Below are 13,038 nucleotides of genomic sequence, written 5' to 3' on the forward strand. Positions count from 1 at the left end.
AATGAAAAAGTTCAGCTTCAAAGAAGACACTTTGCTGTCGATAGCTGAGGTGAGTATATCCCGTAGGGTTTATGTGAATCAAGGCATCAGAGATATTTTTCCTGGCTCCAGTACCATTTTTTAAAAAAACAGGGTCAAATCTCATCCACTAAAGGACTCTGTCTCCCTCCTTTGCATACTTTTTGATCTCTTCATCCCCAAAAGCGGCCGCTTCTTCATCTTTGTCCTGCAGCACGGAAAGGCAGGGGCTGCGTGTCATTTACTTGTCGGTGCTTGTGAGTCCCTGCCTGCTTGAGCATCATGAATGCCCAGTGAGTGTTTCTTCAGTGCTGAGTAAATGAATGAGAGCATGTTGACGTTCGCGCAGCACTCTCGCGTGGTTTTTCCTCCGTTCATCCTCCTAACCGCCCGGGGGACGGGTAGAGTTGGCAGTGAGGCTCCGAGAGGTGGTGACTTGCTTAAGGTCAGATTTTAAGTGGCAGCGCTGCCCAGGACCCCATCCAGCCTCAAGTCTATTTCCTCTCTGCTCCACCCTGTCACTGCGGTGATGGCTGCAGAGAAATGCAAGTGCCAATTTTTTTAAAAAACTTTATTCGTTTTTTTTTTTAAATACGCTGTTGAAATTACTTAAGATGGCATTTGAAGATTATGTATTTAAGTTTTTCACTCTAGTTCTTTCTGGTATATAATTGAAACTTGACAGCTCAGGAGCTTTTCCTATGAGAATAAATCTCTATCCATATACATCCAAACATCGCTCTTTCAAGAAATACTGCTTGTCTGCGATTGCAGGCACCTTCCTTCCTTCCCCAAGCTAAGCTCCCGTTTGGACTCTCCCCACTCCTGGATCACACTGTCCTGTCTGTTCTTTCTGAACCTTTCTCAACCTTCTTCCCGGGGCCCTTGCCCTTGAGCCCACAGACAGGCGCAGATACCTGTCTCCTGTTTACCGTGACTCCTCCTCGGCCTTTGTTTTCCTTCGTCTCTCTGCAGCATCTGTAGCTGTTGCCCCTCACTTCTCGTCTCCTCTCCCCTTTACTTCTGAGAGGCTTCACTAGTCTGGTTTTCTCATATTTCTCAATATCCCTCTGCCTCTTGGGAAGCCACTGGTTTCCTGGTGTCTCAGAGGTCACGATGCTCTCTGTGGCTCCACTTGGGCTCTCTGTTCCCTCTGCGCTTCTCCCTCACGAATCGTAACCACGCTCGTCGGTTCAGGTGTCACCTCTGGGTTGATTACCCTGCAAGCTGTATCCAGTCCCATCTCTGGATCGCTTGTCTCATGTCTCAGATTAATTACCTACCGAGTGATTACTCTCAGATGATTATTGATTATTCTGCTGTCATTTCAGATACAGAATATCTGAAATGGAACTGCTCATCCAGACACTTTTCAGTCATTCTTCTGTCGGTGCCTAGCGTAGTGTAGGACCTTTCACGGACTTGACGGTCAGTGAATACTTGCTGAGAGGAAACAGGAGCTGGAGACTTAATTATTTTGTTGATCTTAACCTCACTATGTTGGGCCTCTTCTCTGGTCTCACCTGTAGGCCACCGCCAAGCCCACCCTCTCTTCAGGGCTCCCCTTCATTTCTCTTCCACCGCTGGCGCCATCATCCTTATCACCTCGTGTTGACTCTCACAGTGACCTCCTGGCTCGTCGTTGCTTCCTCGCCGTCTCCCCTCAGATCTGTCTTGAACATTGCTGCTGGGTTCCTCTTAAAATATTGCTTTGACCATGTTACCTCCTTGCTTAAAAACTAAAATGTGTCACCGTTACTTCAGAGGTCAGGTCTAGTTTAAAGGCCTTGATAATGGTGTCCGAGGCCTTCCAGGGCGTAACCCCAAATTTATGACCTAGTAATCTCTTACACAAATCTTTTGCTTCCACTCGACTAATCTCCCCACGTGTAACAAACTTGTCGTGGGTTTTCCCATCTCCACCTGCTTACAGTTCCCATCCCCAAAGACCCAGCTGAAGTTCCACGTCCTCTAGGAAGCGTTCCCTGAGTGTCCTGGTCTGTGGCAGTTCCATCCTCATCTGAGCTCAGATAGAGTGATCGCTTGAATAGATAGCTCTTTGGGCCCTGAAAAAAAGTACAAGAATATGTCTCATCTTTCCCCTAGCTTTTAGGTTCCTTGTAACTGAGAGTATCCCTATAAGTAAGACGTCCTTACAAGATGTGTTAAACATCTTCACATCCTTCACCATGCTCAATATTTCTGTGGACTAATTGAAATAATAGTTCTTTACCTGGAAAATACATGTGAATTACTCATGGAGCTTTTTAAAAATGACAAACGTGCGGACTCTCATTGGGGTTATAATGCACATTTCATTCTGTGCTCTGTTAATTTTATTTGACGTTGTGACGTGAGCATGACCCTTATCTTTAAATATTCTTTGTATACTTTTTTTTTATAGTTGTTTTATTTGAATATGGAGCCATGTAAGGCCCACATACTACATGTAGTTCTTTGTCTCTTACATCTCCTTTATTCTAGAACAGTTTTTCTTCTCCCTTTCTTTTTGTGATAAAAAATATATAAAATTTACCATTTTAATCATTGTGTAGTGTACAATTCAGTGACATTAATTACATTCACAGTGTTGTACAACCATCACCACTATCTCTTTCCAAAATTTTTCATCACCCCAAACAGAAACAGTAACCATTCATCAATAATCCCTTCCCGGAACCCCAGGTAACCTCTAATACACTTTCAGTGTCTGTGAGTTTGCCTATTCTTGATATTTCAAATAATGGAATCATAAACATTTGTCCTTTTATTTCACTTAGCATAATGTTGTTAAGGTTCACGTTGTAGCATGTATCAGAACTTCGTTCCTTTTTATGGCTGAATAATATTCCATTGTACTTACATATATACACACCACATTTTGCTTGTTATCTGATGATGGACACCTGTACTGTTTTCACCTTTTGGCTATTGTGAATAATGCTGCTGTGAACATTGGCATATAGGTATCTGTTTGAGTTCACTTCTTTCGGGTACATACCTAAGAATGCAGTGTTGATGTTATATCCCAGATTTTAAAATACTGTATTTCATTGAGTTCACGGAGTCATCAGTTGTAGACACATTGTTATTTGATGTACAACCAAAGAAAAATAAGATGCCATTTACATTATGACAGCCCGTAGTTATAAGATACACCTTGATTTCAGGAATGGTAAAATACGGAAACAAAAATTATCTTAGAATTGATGACAATACCATATGCTTCCGTAAAAGCTGACAGTTGCCTCATTGAGCTACTCATCTCATCAGCTCTTACCTCAAACAATATGTAGTCTGAAGATTTAAAGCCAGTGGAAACTGTTCTCAGTGCTTCTGATGAGTATCATTTTGAGTTTTCACAAACACGTGGCTCTCAGGGTTTGCAGGAAACTTAGGTCATCTAGTCCAGATCTAAGTGACTCGAGTTCCCTCCACAGCATCCCTGCCGAGTGGTATATGAAATGTCTTGGGACTTAATAGAGGTCACTGCCCTTACCGCAGGCGGGCTGATCACGGGGGCGGGAGGGGGAGAGTTCAGGTGCAGGCTTTTTCTACTTCATTTTCTGGCTGTTTGGTCAAAGAGAAACTGAAGACTCTGGGCCTGAGTCTGTCCACTAGGGAGCAGTATTGTGCCATCAGCGTGCTGGCCTGCTCATGTCCCTGGGGTAGCTGTAGTCACATTTCTAGAGGGACTGAGTCTCTACACTTCAGGAAAGGGTGGGCCCAGCTTCTTGCTACTCCACCGTTTGCTGCCTCTGACTTCTCTGGAGAACTTCTAGGAGACGGGATCTGTGTGCCTCGCCTCCCCCCACCTCCACCCTCCACCTCCCACCTCCCACCCCCTGCAGCAGCTCTATTCTACCCAAGCTCTGCTTTTCAGTCAGGGACAGTATCTTCTGCTTTACAAGCAGGAAGAACTACTCACAGCTGCATTCTTGCCAACAGAAGATGCCCTTTGACGTACGAAGGCTGACTCATGCTCCCTGCAGGCTGAATATTACTGCTTTAGGTCAGTGATGGGTTCACTCAGGGAGGGGTGAGACTAGAAGTGTGGGACAGTGTACCCATGTGGTCCCTCGATCGCTGCTTCCAAACAAGCATCTTTTCAGTATACTTATCTGTCGAATTGTCCCCCTGGCTGCCAAAGAATTTTTGCTTTTCCTTGAGATCCTTTACGCTTGGTGAAGAGCAGTCTTCCATTCCGTGTCCACTGCCCTTTATTGGGTCAGGGTTTTTTTCCTCCCACCGCAGGTTATGGGAGAAGATATTGTCCCAGAAAAAATAAAAGACGAGGTTCACACCGAGGTGAAGTGTGTCGGCTCTGCAGCCCTGACCGCCTTGGTGATTGCATCTTCGAAAGAATTTGAAGACAAGTGGTTCAGAAAGATCAAAGACCACTTCTCTCCCTTGGGAAACCATACAGAGATACAAATCTCCGCTTAGTAGTCCCTTTAAAAAACAATGTCTTTACCATGTTAATTGTCTTTGTTTACTTCAGAGAATCCACTGCTAATCATGAAATGTAGTGAATTAAAAATGATTGTTTTGTAAAAATGGCTTATCTCCCAACTTATTTCTCCTGTGTTCACTTTCTTGATTTTTCTGTTGTCTTTTTAGATTTTTGCCATTTGCTTATCTTAGGCCTCCTGCCCCTTTAGAAGGTAGCTGTTGGGAAAAAAAAAGCTTTTAGATTTTTAAAAACAGTGACTGTATTATAACCAGCAGTATCAGTGTCCACGTTGTTTAGGCGAACTGGTCAGGAATGACCAAGCGTGTTGAACTGTGGTGGTAAACCATCTCTAAGAAGGGGGTCTCGAGGTCCGTGAAGGCTCCGAGCTTTCACCACGCCTGTCAAGAAGCGCGCTAGCCTGCTGGTTTCGTGGATGCTGCAGGAGACTGTTATTCGTGGCCCAGCAAGCAGTGGAAGCTTCAGCATATTTGCATCAATTCCTCGTGCCTCGGAGTCCCAAGGGGGTGATGTGTATGGGTTCCAAGTATTGAGTGCTCAGGCAGTGGGGGGGTGCGTTACAGGGGCGGAACCCAGAGCTTAGGACCTCAGACCTTTTGTAATGGGCAGTAAAAGTGCTTGACTTGCGCTCCAGAGGACACTCTCTTTTTTTTTTTTAAGGCTGTTTGCTATGTAAACATCATTGAAAAGATCATCTGAAATGAAGGGCAGTTTGTATCATGCTCACAACACGAACAGAAATATGAGACCTGTAAAGCACCTTCACAGAGCGAGTATCCTGTCTGTTCAGCCACACAAATCACAATCACAATCCACAGCATTGTCACCAGATACAGAGGGCTATTAGCTCACTCGAATAATCTGGGGTGGGGTGGGGGGAGCTCCCTTAGGAGAAGTGGAATTTAATAATAAACCCAAATCGTCAAATGCTGTCCCACACAGCTTTTGATTTTATGTTTCTTAGCAAAGGGAAGAGAATTCTAGGCCTGGGCAAAAAAGTGACCTCGTCGGGATTTCCCTTCCACCTCACCTGCTGACTTCACCCTTCCCCAGGCCCCTGTCCCAAACAAAGGTCTAATTTTGTTTATATTTTGACTACTCTTTTAGAATGAGTGAGAGCATGACCAGCAATTGCAAGTTTAGTCACTTATCTCTAATGTGAAACAAAAGACTATGATTAATAGACATTTCAATTTCTAGGAACAATTCAGAAGTGTGGAAATCCTTCAACAGCTCCTGTTGCTCTCCACGCATTTATTGAGTTATTAACAGTCACTTATTGAGCTCCTGTTATGTGGTCAGCATTGTGGTTGCCATGGAGACATAGGTTATCATGGAGTTTATGGTTTAGGTGTCCATGGCCCTGAGCATAGAGCCCCACCTGAAACATGTCTGTACCGTATGGCCTTTGTCCCCTGGGGCATCATCTTTCCCTGTTCCCCACCTTTAAACGTGCTGTCACTCAACCTTTAGGCCTTCGCACAGGCAGCTCCGTCTGGAACCTGCTGCGCCCCGTCATACGGCTCATTCACATTCAGCTTTCGGGTATCCGCTTAGTCTTAGCTTCCCAGAAGTCTCCATCCCCGAGAGGTGGTAGGGTCCCTCCTGAGCTCCTTCCCCGCTCTTTTCACTCATGTTGGTCTTTATTATTTTATATTGTAACCGCCTGTTTGTTTTCCGTGACAGACTTTAAGCTTCGTAAAGTCGGCAACTGGGAAGCTCGTTCATATTTGTATCCTCAGGGCAGAATACCTGGCATCTCGCTAAATATTTGTTGAAAAGAACTGCTGAATTAATTGGCCAGCATCTTATTATCTTCGCGCAACAGGTTAACGCCCGAAGACCTGACAGCGCTGAGGCAGTACAAGCATCCTGCCTGTTACGGTAACAGAACCCGCTTCGTCCTGTCCATCCAGGTCTCCTAGAAATGCCCTTTTCCTCTCCAGCCTCACCTGGCTTCTGGTCCCCATCCTGGTCCCCATCTAACTTTGCCCAGGCTTTTAGCTTTAGCCCTCCGGTTTTACCCCAGACCCACTGTGCGCACTGTCTGATGCCTAGTGGTCGTCATGAGGCTGCTCATACTGTCACTCTTGCCCCACCTCACTGTCCTGGCAGTGGCACGTCATGCAGGTGACAACCCAGCCTTCAGCACTCCAGCACCAAGAAAGACTATCTCTGGGTTTCATCACCCAAAAGTCATCCTGATCATTTCCAGCACAGATAGTGAAGATAATTAATTGAGCAATGATTATGCTAAAGAAAAATCTCAGACCAGCCTGCCTAGACACCCCACCCTCTTGTCAATGAATGAATCACTCAAAAAGTGAGCAAATGTGAACCACAGAGGTGACTGCCTCTACTCCAGGTGGGTGGGGTGAGACGCAAGGCCTGTTCCCGCTTCTTATGACTCAGAAGGCTTGTCTTTGAGCATCTCCCAGGGAGGTGAATCTAAGTCTGGTGTTTGAGCCGGTGAGAGTCTTGTCCTTAATACTCTTAAACCCTGCCATCTTCATACTGTAGCCAAAGAGATCTTATAAAGATGGTTCTCAGAGTCTTTCATTGATTTCCCAAATCCCTCACGGGGCTTGGGGGACCAGCGCAGTCCAGCCTGCCCGCTCCGCCCCAGCTCGCTCTGGGTTCCCCTCATGTCTTTGGACTCTTCAAGCCTCCTGCCACCCAGGCCCTTTGCCCATCCAGTACCCGTACTTGGAGCAAACGTCCCTACATTCTTCGACCCTGCCTCAAACTTCCCCTTCCCGAAGACCTTAGCTCAAAGGTCACCCTCAGACAAGATGTTCCTAATCCCGGACTTGCTCAGGTTCCCCCTTCAATGTCGTAGTGTCCATGCTTCTCCCCCTCCCCAAATGATTACCAGAATTGTAATTGCATATTTATAGTATGAATCCTTGCTGGGTCACAGACTCAAGGACTGTGTCTCCGGTTTGCCCCTTTACGGTGGAACTCACCTTCCTGGATACGACATGACACGATTTCTGCCCACTGCCGTCCTGGAGCCCGGGGTCCTTACAGAGGCCGCCTGCAGCCCGGTGAGCTCTGTCCCTAAGAGTCCCGCTGCCAGCACCAAAGGCGCCCTGCCGTCCTGCCGTCCTGCGTGGTGCCACAAAGACATGCTTCGTTTTAGAAAAATCTTGGGTAAGAATCTGTGAAATCCAAGGCTACCATTTGCAAAACAGATTGTTTTAAATAGCAGCTTTTTGTGCTTCTGAAATTTCATCTCTAAAGGGAATTTACACACTACTTTCCAAGGTCTTAATCATAAAAACAAACAAGCAAACAAAACCCAGAGAGGGTGATAGGACAGAACCCGGAGCTCTGGTCCCAAAGATGTGACTGCACATGGAGGACGTTCAGGCACGGTGGTGCACACACCCGCTTCCCCGTGCCTGGCCCTGTCCACTTGCTAAACCAGGCCTCGGGGTTGTGTTGTGGGCTGCTGAGCTTTGCCGCACAGCCAGAAGCTGAAGTGACTGTCCCCAATGGCCCTTATGACAGGCGGCCCAGGCTAGCTCCTACCCTGCCTTCCCAGTCAACGTGAGTCCCTGGAAGACTTTGCCACAGAGGCCAGAGGTGGAGGACAGGCATTTGTCAACCTGGGCCTCACCTTCCTTGATCCTTTTCTCCCTCCGAGGCACAGAGTGGCTTCTTCACCTGAAGCTTCAGCATCGTGTAGGCTCAGGCTCTGAGCTAACGGCCACCCTGTCCCCCGTCTCCGGGAACTGCCCTGTCATCCACACAAGTAGGTACCAGGCCATGTGTACTCAGTGACCCTGACTGGCTGGAGAGAGGAACGAGGGTTTTCCTGACCTAAGCTGGGCCAATCAGAATGTCCCCTAGGGATTGAGCAATGAACACTTGTTCTCATGTCTCTGAAGCTTGGTCAAAACCTGGGAGTGGCCGCGTGCTGCCAAGTGGACTAAGGAGCAAACAGAACAGGTCCTCGGAGAGAAGATGAAGGAGATGCCCAGAAAGGGGTGAGGGACAGGCCTCCGCTCGGCTGCTTCCCCATTCCGGGCTCTTCCTATTCTCTGGGCCCAGCTACGTTCTTACCTGTGGCCATCATGAGACATTTGGACTGAGGTGGGCAGAATAATGGCCCCCAAAAGATGTCCACATCCTAATCCCAAGGACCTGTAAATACGTTAGGTTACACAGCAAAGGGAGTGTTCGTACTGGTCTCAGCCTGTCAAGAACCAGTGTTGTGGCTGGACCAGCCCCTGTGCTGCTGCCTGCGATTGCAAGATGCCTTTCAGCAGTAGCCACCAGGAAACTGCAGACTAAGAAGTGTCCAAACCTGCAGAGAATTTTTTAAGAGTTTATTTGAACCCAAAGTGACAACAACTGAGAAGCAAGATCTCAAATGCTCCATAGGATGTAAGTTTCCAGCTTCGTTTTTTTTTTAAGTTGATTCTAACACCAAGGGTTTAACCTGGACTTAACCATATTGCCCAGAGCCTTTCAAACATTGAGCAGGTTTGCCTCGTGTTGGGGCTTTGGCCCTGTACCTTTTTTTTTCCTTTTTTAAATTTATTTTTTATTTTCCAATTAGAGTTGACATTCAGTATTATTTTATATTAGTTTCAGGTGTACAGCATAGTGGTTAGACGTTTATATAACTTACGAAGTGATTCCCCTGATTAGTCTAGACCCCACCTGGCACTATTCAGTTATTACAATACTATTCCCGATGTGGTCCCTCACATCCCCGTATTTTGTAACTACTAATTCCTACTTCTTAATTCCTTCACCTTTTTCATCCTGCCCCTCCACCCTGCTCCCATCTGGCAACCACCAGTTCCCTATATCTATGAATCTGTTTCTGTTTTGTTTGTTCATTGATTTTGTTCTTTAGATTCCACATATAAGTGAAATTGTGTGGTATTTGTCTTTCTCTGTCCGACTTATTTCACTTAGCATAATACCTTCTAGGTCCATCCATGTCGTTGCAAGTGGTAAGATTTCATTTTTTATGGCTGAGTAATATTCCATTAAATATATGTACACATCTTCTTTATCCAGTCATCTATTGATGGGAACTTAGGTTGCTTCTGTTTCTTGACTATTGTAAATAGTGCTGCAGTGAACATAGAGGTGCATATATCTTTTTGAATTAATGTTTTGGACGTCTTCAGATAAAGACCCGGAAGTGGAATTGCTGGGTCATAAGATAGTTCTGTTTCTCACCTTTGAAGAACCTCCATGCTGTTTTCCATAGAGGCTGCACCAATTTGCGATCCCACCAACGGTGCACAAGGGTGCCCTTTTCTCCACATCCTCGCCAACACTCATTTGTTGATTTATTGATGATGGCCATTCTGACAGGTGTCAGGTGATATCTCATCGTGGTTTTAATTTGCATTTCTCTAATGATTAGTGACATTGGGCATCTTTTCATACGTCTGTTGGCCATCTGTATGTCCTCTTTGGAGAAACATCTATACAGGTCCTCTGCCCATTTTTTAACTGGATTGTTTGTGTGTGTGTGTGTTAAGTTGTATGAGTTCTTTATAAATTTTAGATATTAACCCCTTATCAGATGTATCAGTTTGTAGCTTCCTTTATACATTTGGAATTAAGGAGATAATTTAAGTAAGATTACATGAAGATGGGAGAAAGCAAGGTAGAGATTAGATTATAAGATTATGTGCTTTCTTAAGGGTGGCTAGGCCTTCAAAAGGAATTACTTCTGGCATTTCAAAGGTGTGTTAACTTAGATGCACAAGAACAAAGGACAGGGCTGGCTTAACTCCTTTCACTAACAAAGTAATAGGCCAAGGGTGTGACTACCCACCACGACCTGCCTAGTCAGGAATTTATGGTTTATTATAGCACCCCTTTTTCATCCACAAAACTTTGAAAAGATACAGGTTTATTACTTACAAGCCTTGGCAGTTACAGAGCACACCTGGGCCACGCTGATGGGGAGAGCAGGAACACATGGACCTGAGATTCTGCTTTTATTGGGGTTGAGGGCGGAGGCCTAGGGTTTGGCAGCCTCTCTATTGGTGAATTTAAAACAGAAGAGCTGGAATTTAATACATGGGAAGAGGAAAAAAAAAATAGCCCAAATGGCCGGTTATTGAGATCAGCCAAGCTCTCTAACATAAAGGGGCCTCAGCGGCGCTGTTGCATAGGCTCTGAGAGCACATCTCCTTCCCCGACACTGGCTGCCCAGCCCCTGGCACATGGGGCAGGGGGCAAATTCGTGATCAAGTACAGGAATTCAGGCCCTTTTGGACTGAAAGCCAAGGCTGGCCTCCTGGGACTTGGGATAGAAAAATTCAGCAAGGAAACAATGAAGTGGCCACTTTTGTGTGCGCACAGGGCAGGCTCCCAGAACGCATGCTGGGTCTGCGTTTGGTGGTCTGGGAGAAGGTCAGGAAGTGGCCTCGAGGCCCTTGCACTTGATCCGAGGTTCTCCAGGAGCAGCCATCAGAAGCAAGCCACTGCCTTTGCTGGCAGAGGAACAGTTTCCATCGAGAAATGCCATCTCCGAAGGCCTGGCTGAGACGCCGCAGTGCTCCCTTGTCCTGCAGTAGGGCGGAGAGCTTGGGGGTTCTTCACCAGCAACCATTTCAATGGGAAGGCCTAAAACCTCTGTTCTCAAAGCCCAGCCCCCCAGCCTAGAAGGTGTCTTTGAGTGAATTTGCCTGACCTGGTGAGCGGGCAGTGGGGGATGGCAGCCTTGGCAAGCTCAGCGACGAGCTGGATTCCAGCCTCCCCTGCCCCCTGCCCTGTACACGCACTGCCCCCTCGTGTGCGGTGGCTGCCTCCTTTGGGCCTCTCTGTCCACTCGGCATGGCACACTTTCGTGAGGACACCCTCACTCACCACACCCTACAAAGAACGGTGAAGCATCTTGGGAAACAACACGTGTGGCTCAAAGTACAGTGAACCACAAGGAAAAGGGGAGGTTGTGCTTATGCTCGTACGTGTGCATCTGCAATATTTACATCCTCTAATGACAGTTTTTCCGACACGCTCTTCGAGTGGGAGCTGAGACTTCGAGTGGGAGTTTCTCTGTGTCCAACAACTTCTTGGGCCAAGTCCAGACAATGAAGCATGTAAAGACGGGCTCTGCCACCTCTATGACAGCCAGCAGGGCAAGTGGGGCGAAGGTGGGGAGGGCGGGAGAGAGGGGAGTAAGCTCGTCCTGCGGTGTCTGAATGTTCGTGCAGGAGCAAAGCTGCTCAGCCAGGCACCTAGCATGTATTACTCACTGGGATGTCCAAAGCACTGTCCTTAGCATCCCCTTGGGCTCTTACAGTGCAGACAGGGGGATACAGATTGGTACCTAATAGAACCGGGTGGATGCTACAGACAGTTTCTAGAAGAGAGGCTTGGGGGGAGGGTTGGTCATTAGCTTTCAAAACGTCCAGTCAGTCCCAGCTGACAGGGCTGCAGGGGGCAATGTGATCGCCAACCCCCAGTGGTGGGTATGTGTTTGGCCATAAGTGAAGCCCCCTCCACGGTGCCCCCACCCCGACACGACCACCATACAATTTCTTTCATTCTGTCATGCTCTCCGTGGTGCCCGTTCACGTGGGGGTCGCCCCCAGCCGACTTTGGAGTTCTCCAGGACGAACTTGAGTCTGGATCTCTGCCTGTCACTGAAATGGAGCCTGGCGCATGGCAGGCTCCCCGTCGCCATTGTGGAATTTCACACTGTGGTGGAGACTCTGTTCAGGGCAGCCCCCCGCGAGCGGGCCTGCCGAGGCAGGTGCAGATGTGACTCTAGTCAGAGCAGGACGAGATGAAGATGGGGTTGGGAGGATTGGAAACTTGGATAAGGATGTGCTTTGGCCTTCAGCCACAACCTCACCAGGTGTGTGAAATCTTCCCGGTGGAAATAGTGTCTCGGAATGAGAGCCCGAGGCTGGGGACCCTTGAGAATCCAGTACCACAAAGGAACGGCCGGCCTCGCGTCAGTAGGTCCCAAGGCTGTATCAGTCAGGTGAGGCTGCATCATGGTGCAGTGAGAAACAACCCCAATCTCAGTGGCTTGAACAACAAAGGTTTATTTCGTGCTCACACTTCATATCCACTGCGGGTCGGTGGAGGGGTGGGGGAAGGGCCTGCTCACCAGAGTCTCTTAGGGACCCAGACTGGCAGGGGATGGGGGCTCCACCTTGACGTGCCCTCCTATGAGGCCAAATGCACCTGGCTCTTAAACCTCCTTCCTGGAAGCGATCCTCGACACTTTGCTCACATTCCATTGGCCACAGCAAAAGGCACTGACTTGGGATCACATGTGACAAGGTGCCCAGAAGAGAAGAAAACGTATTTATTACTCCTAGGACGACTGCAGAGGGGAAACCGGCTGGCAGAGAGCAACCGGGAGCGAGGCGAGTTTATTCTAGCTGCCAGGTCTCCACCCGGACCGGGCGGCACGCAGCCAGGGGCAGAGTGGGCCTTTGGAGCTCTGGGCATCCCAGCAAGCTGTACCTTCCCAAAGCCATCTTGGCAGCCTGTGAAGTTCATTTAGAACACCCTGCAGCCTGGTCATTCTAACCTCATCCCAGCCGTCAGCA

General features: G+C 47.7%; 1 protein-coding gene across 1 annotated transcript in view; it reads left to right on the plus strand.

Annotated features, from left to right (window-relative positions):
* CUNH8orf76 (chromosome unknown C8orf76 homolog) overlaps positions 1-4,587 on the plus strand; it is a 16,614-nt gene extending 12,027 nt beyond the window's left edge. Inside the window, 2 exon segments of the mRNA XM_006916577.3 lie at positions 1-49; positions 4,273-4,587. The exon segment at positions 1-49 is cut by the window's left edge and continues 20 nt beyond it. Of these exon segments, the coding sequence (XP_006916639.1) occupies positions 1-49; positions 4,273-4,464 (241 nt within the window). The 3' untranslated portion in view covers positions 4,465-4,587.
* The last annotated feature ends 8,451 nt before the right edge of the window (positions 4,588-13,038 follow it).

This window comes from Pteropus alecto, unplaced genomic scaffold, assembly GCF_000325575.1.
Source record: "Pteropus alecto unplaced genomic scaffold, ASM32557v1 scaffold164, whole genome shotgun sequence".
In the NCBI taxonomy this organism is placed as follows: Eukaryota; Metazoa; Chordata; class Mammalia; order Chiroptera; family Pteropodidae; genus Pteropus; species Pteropus alecto.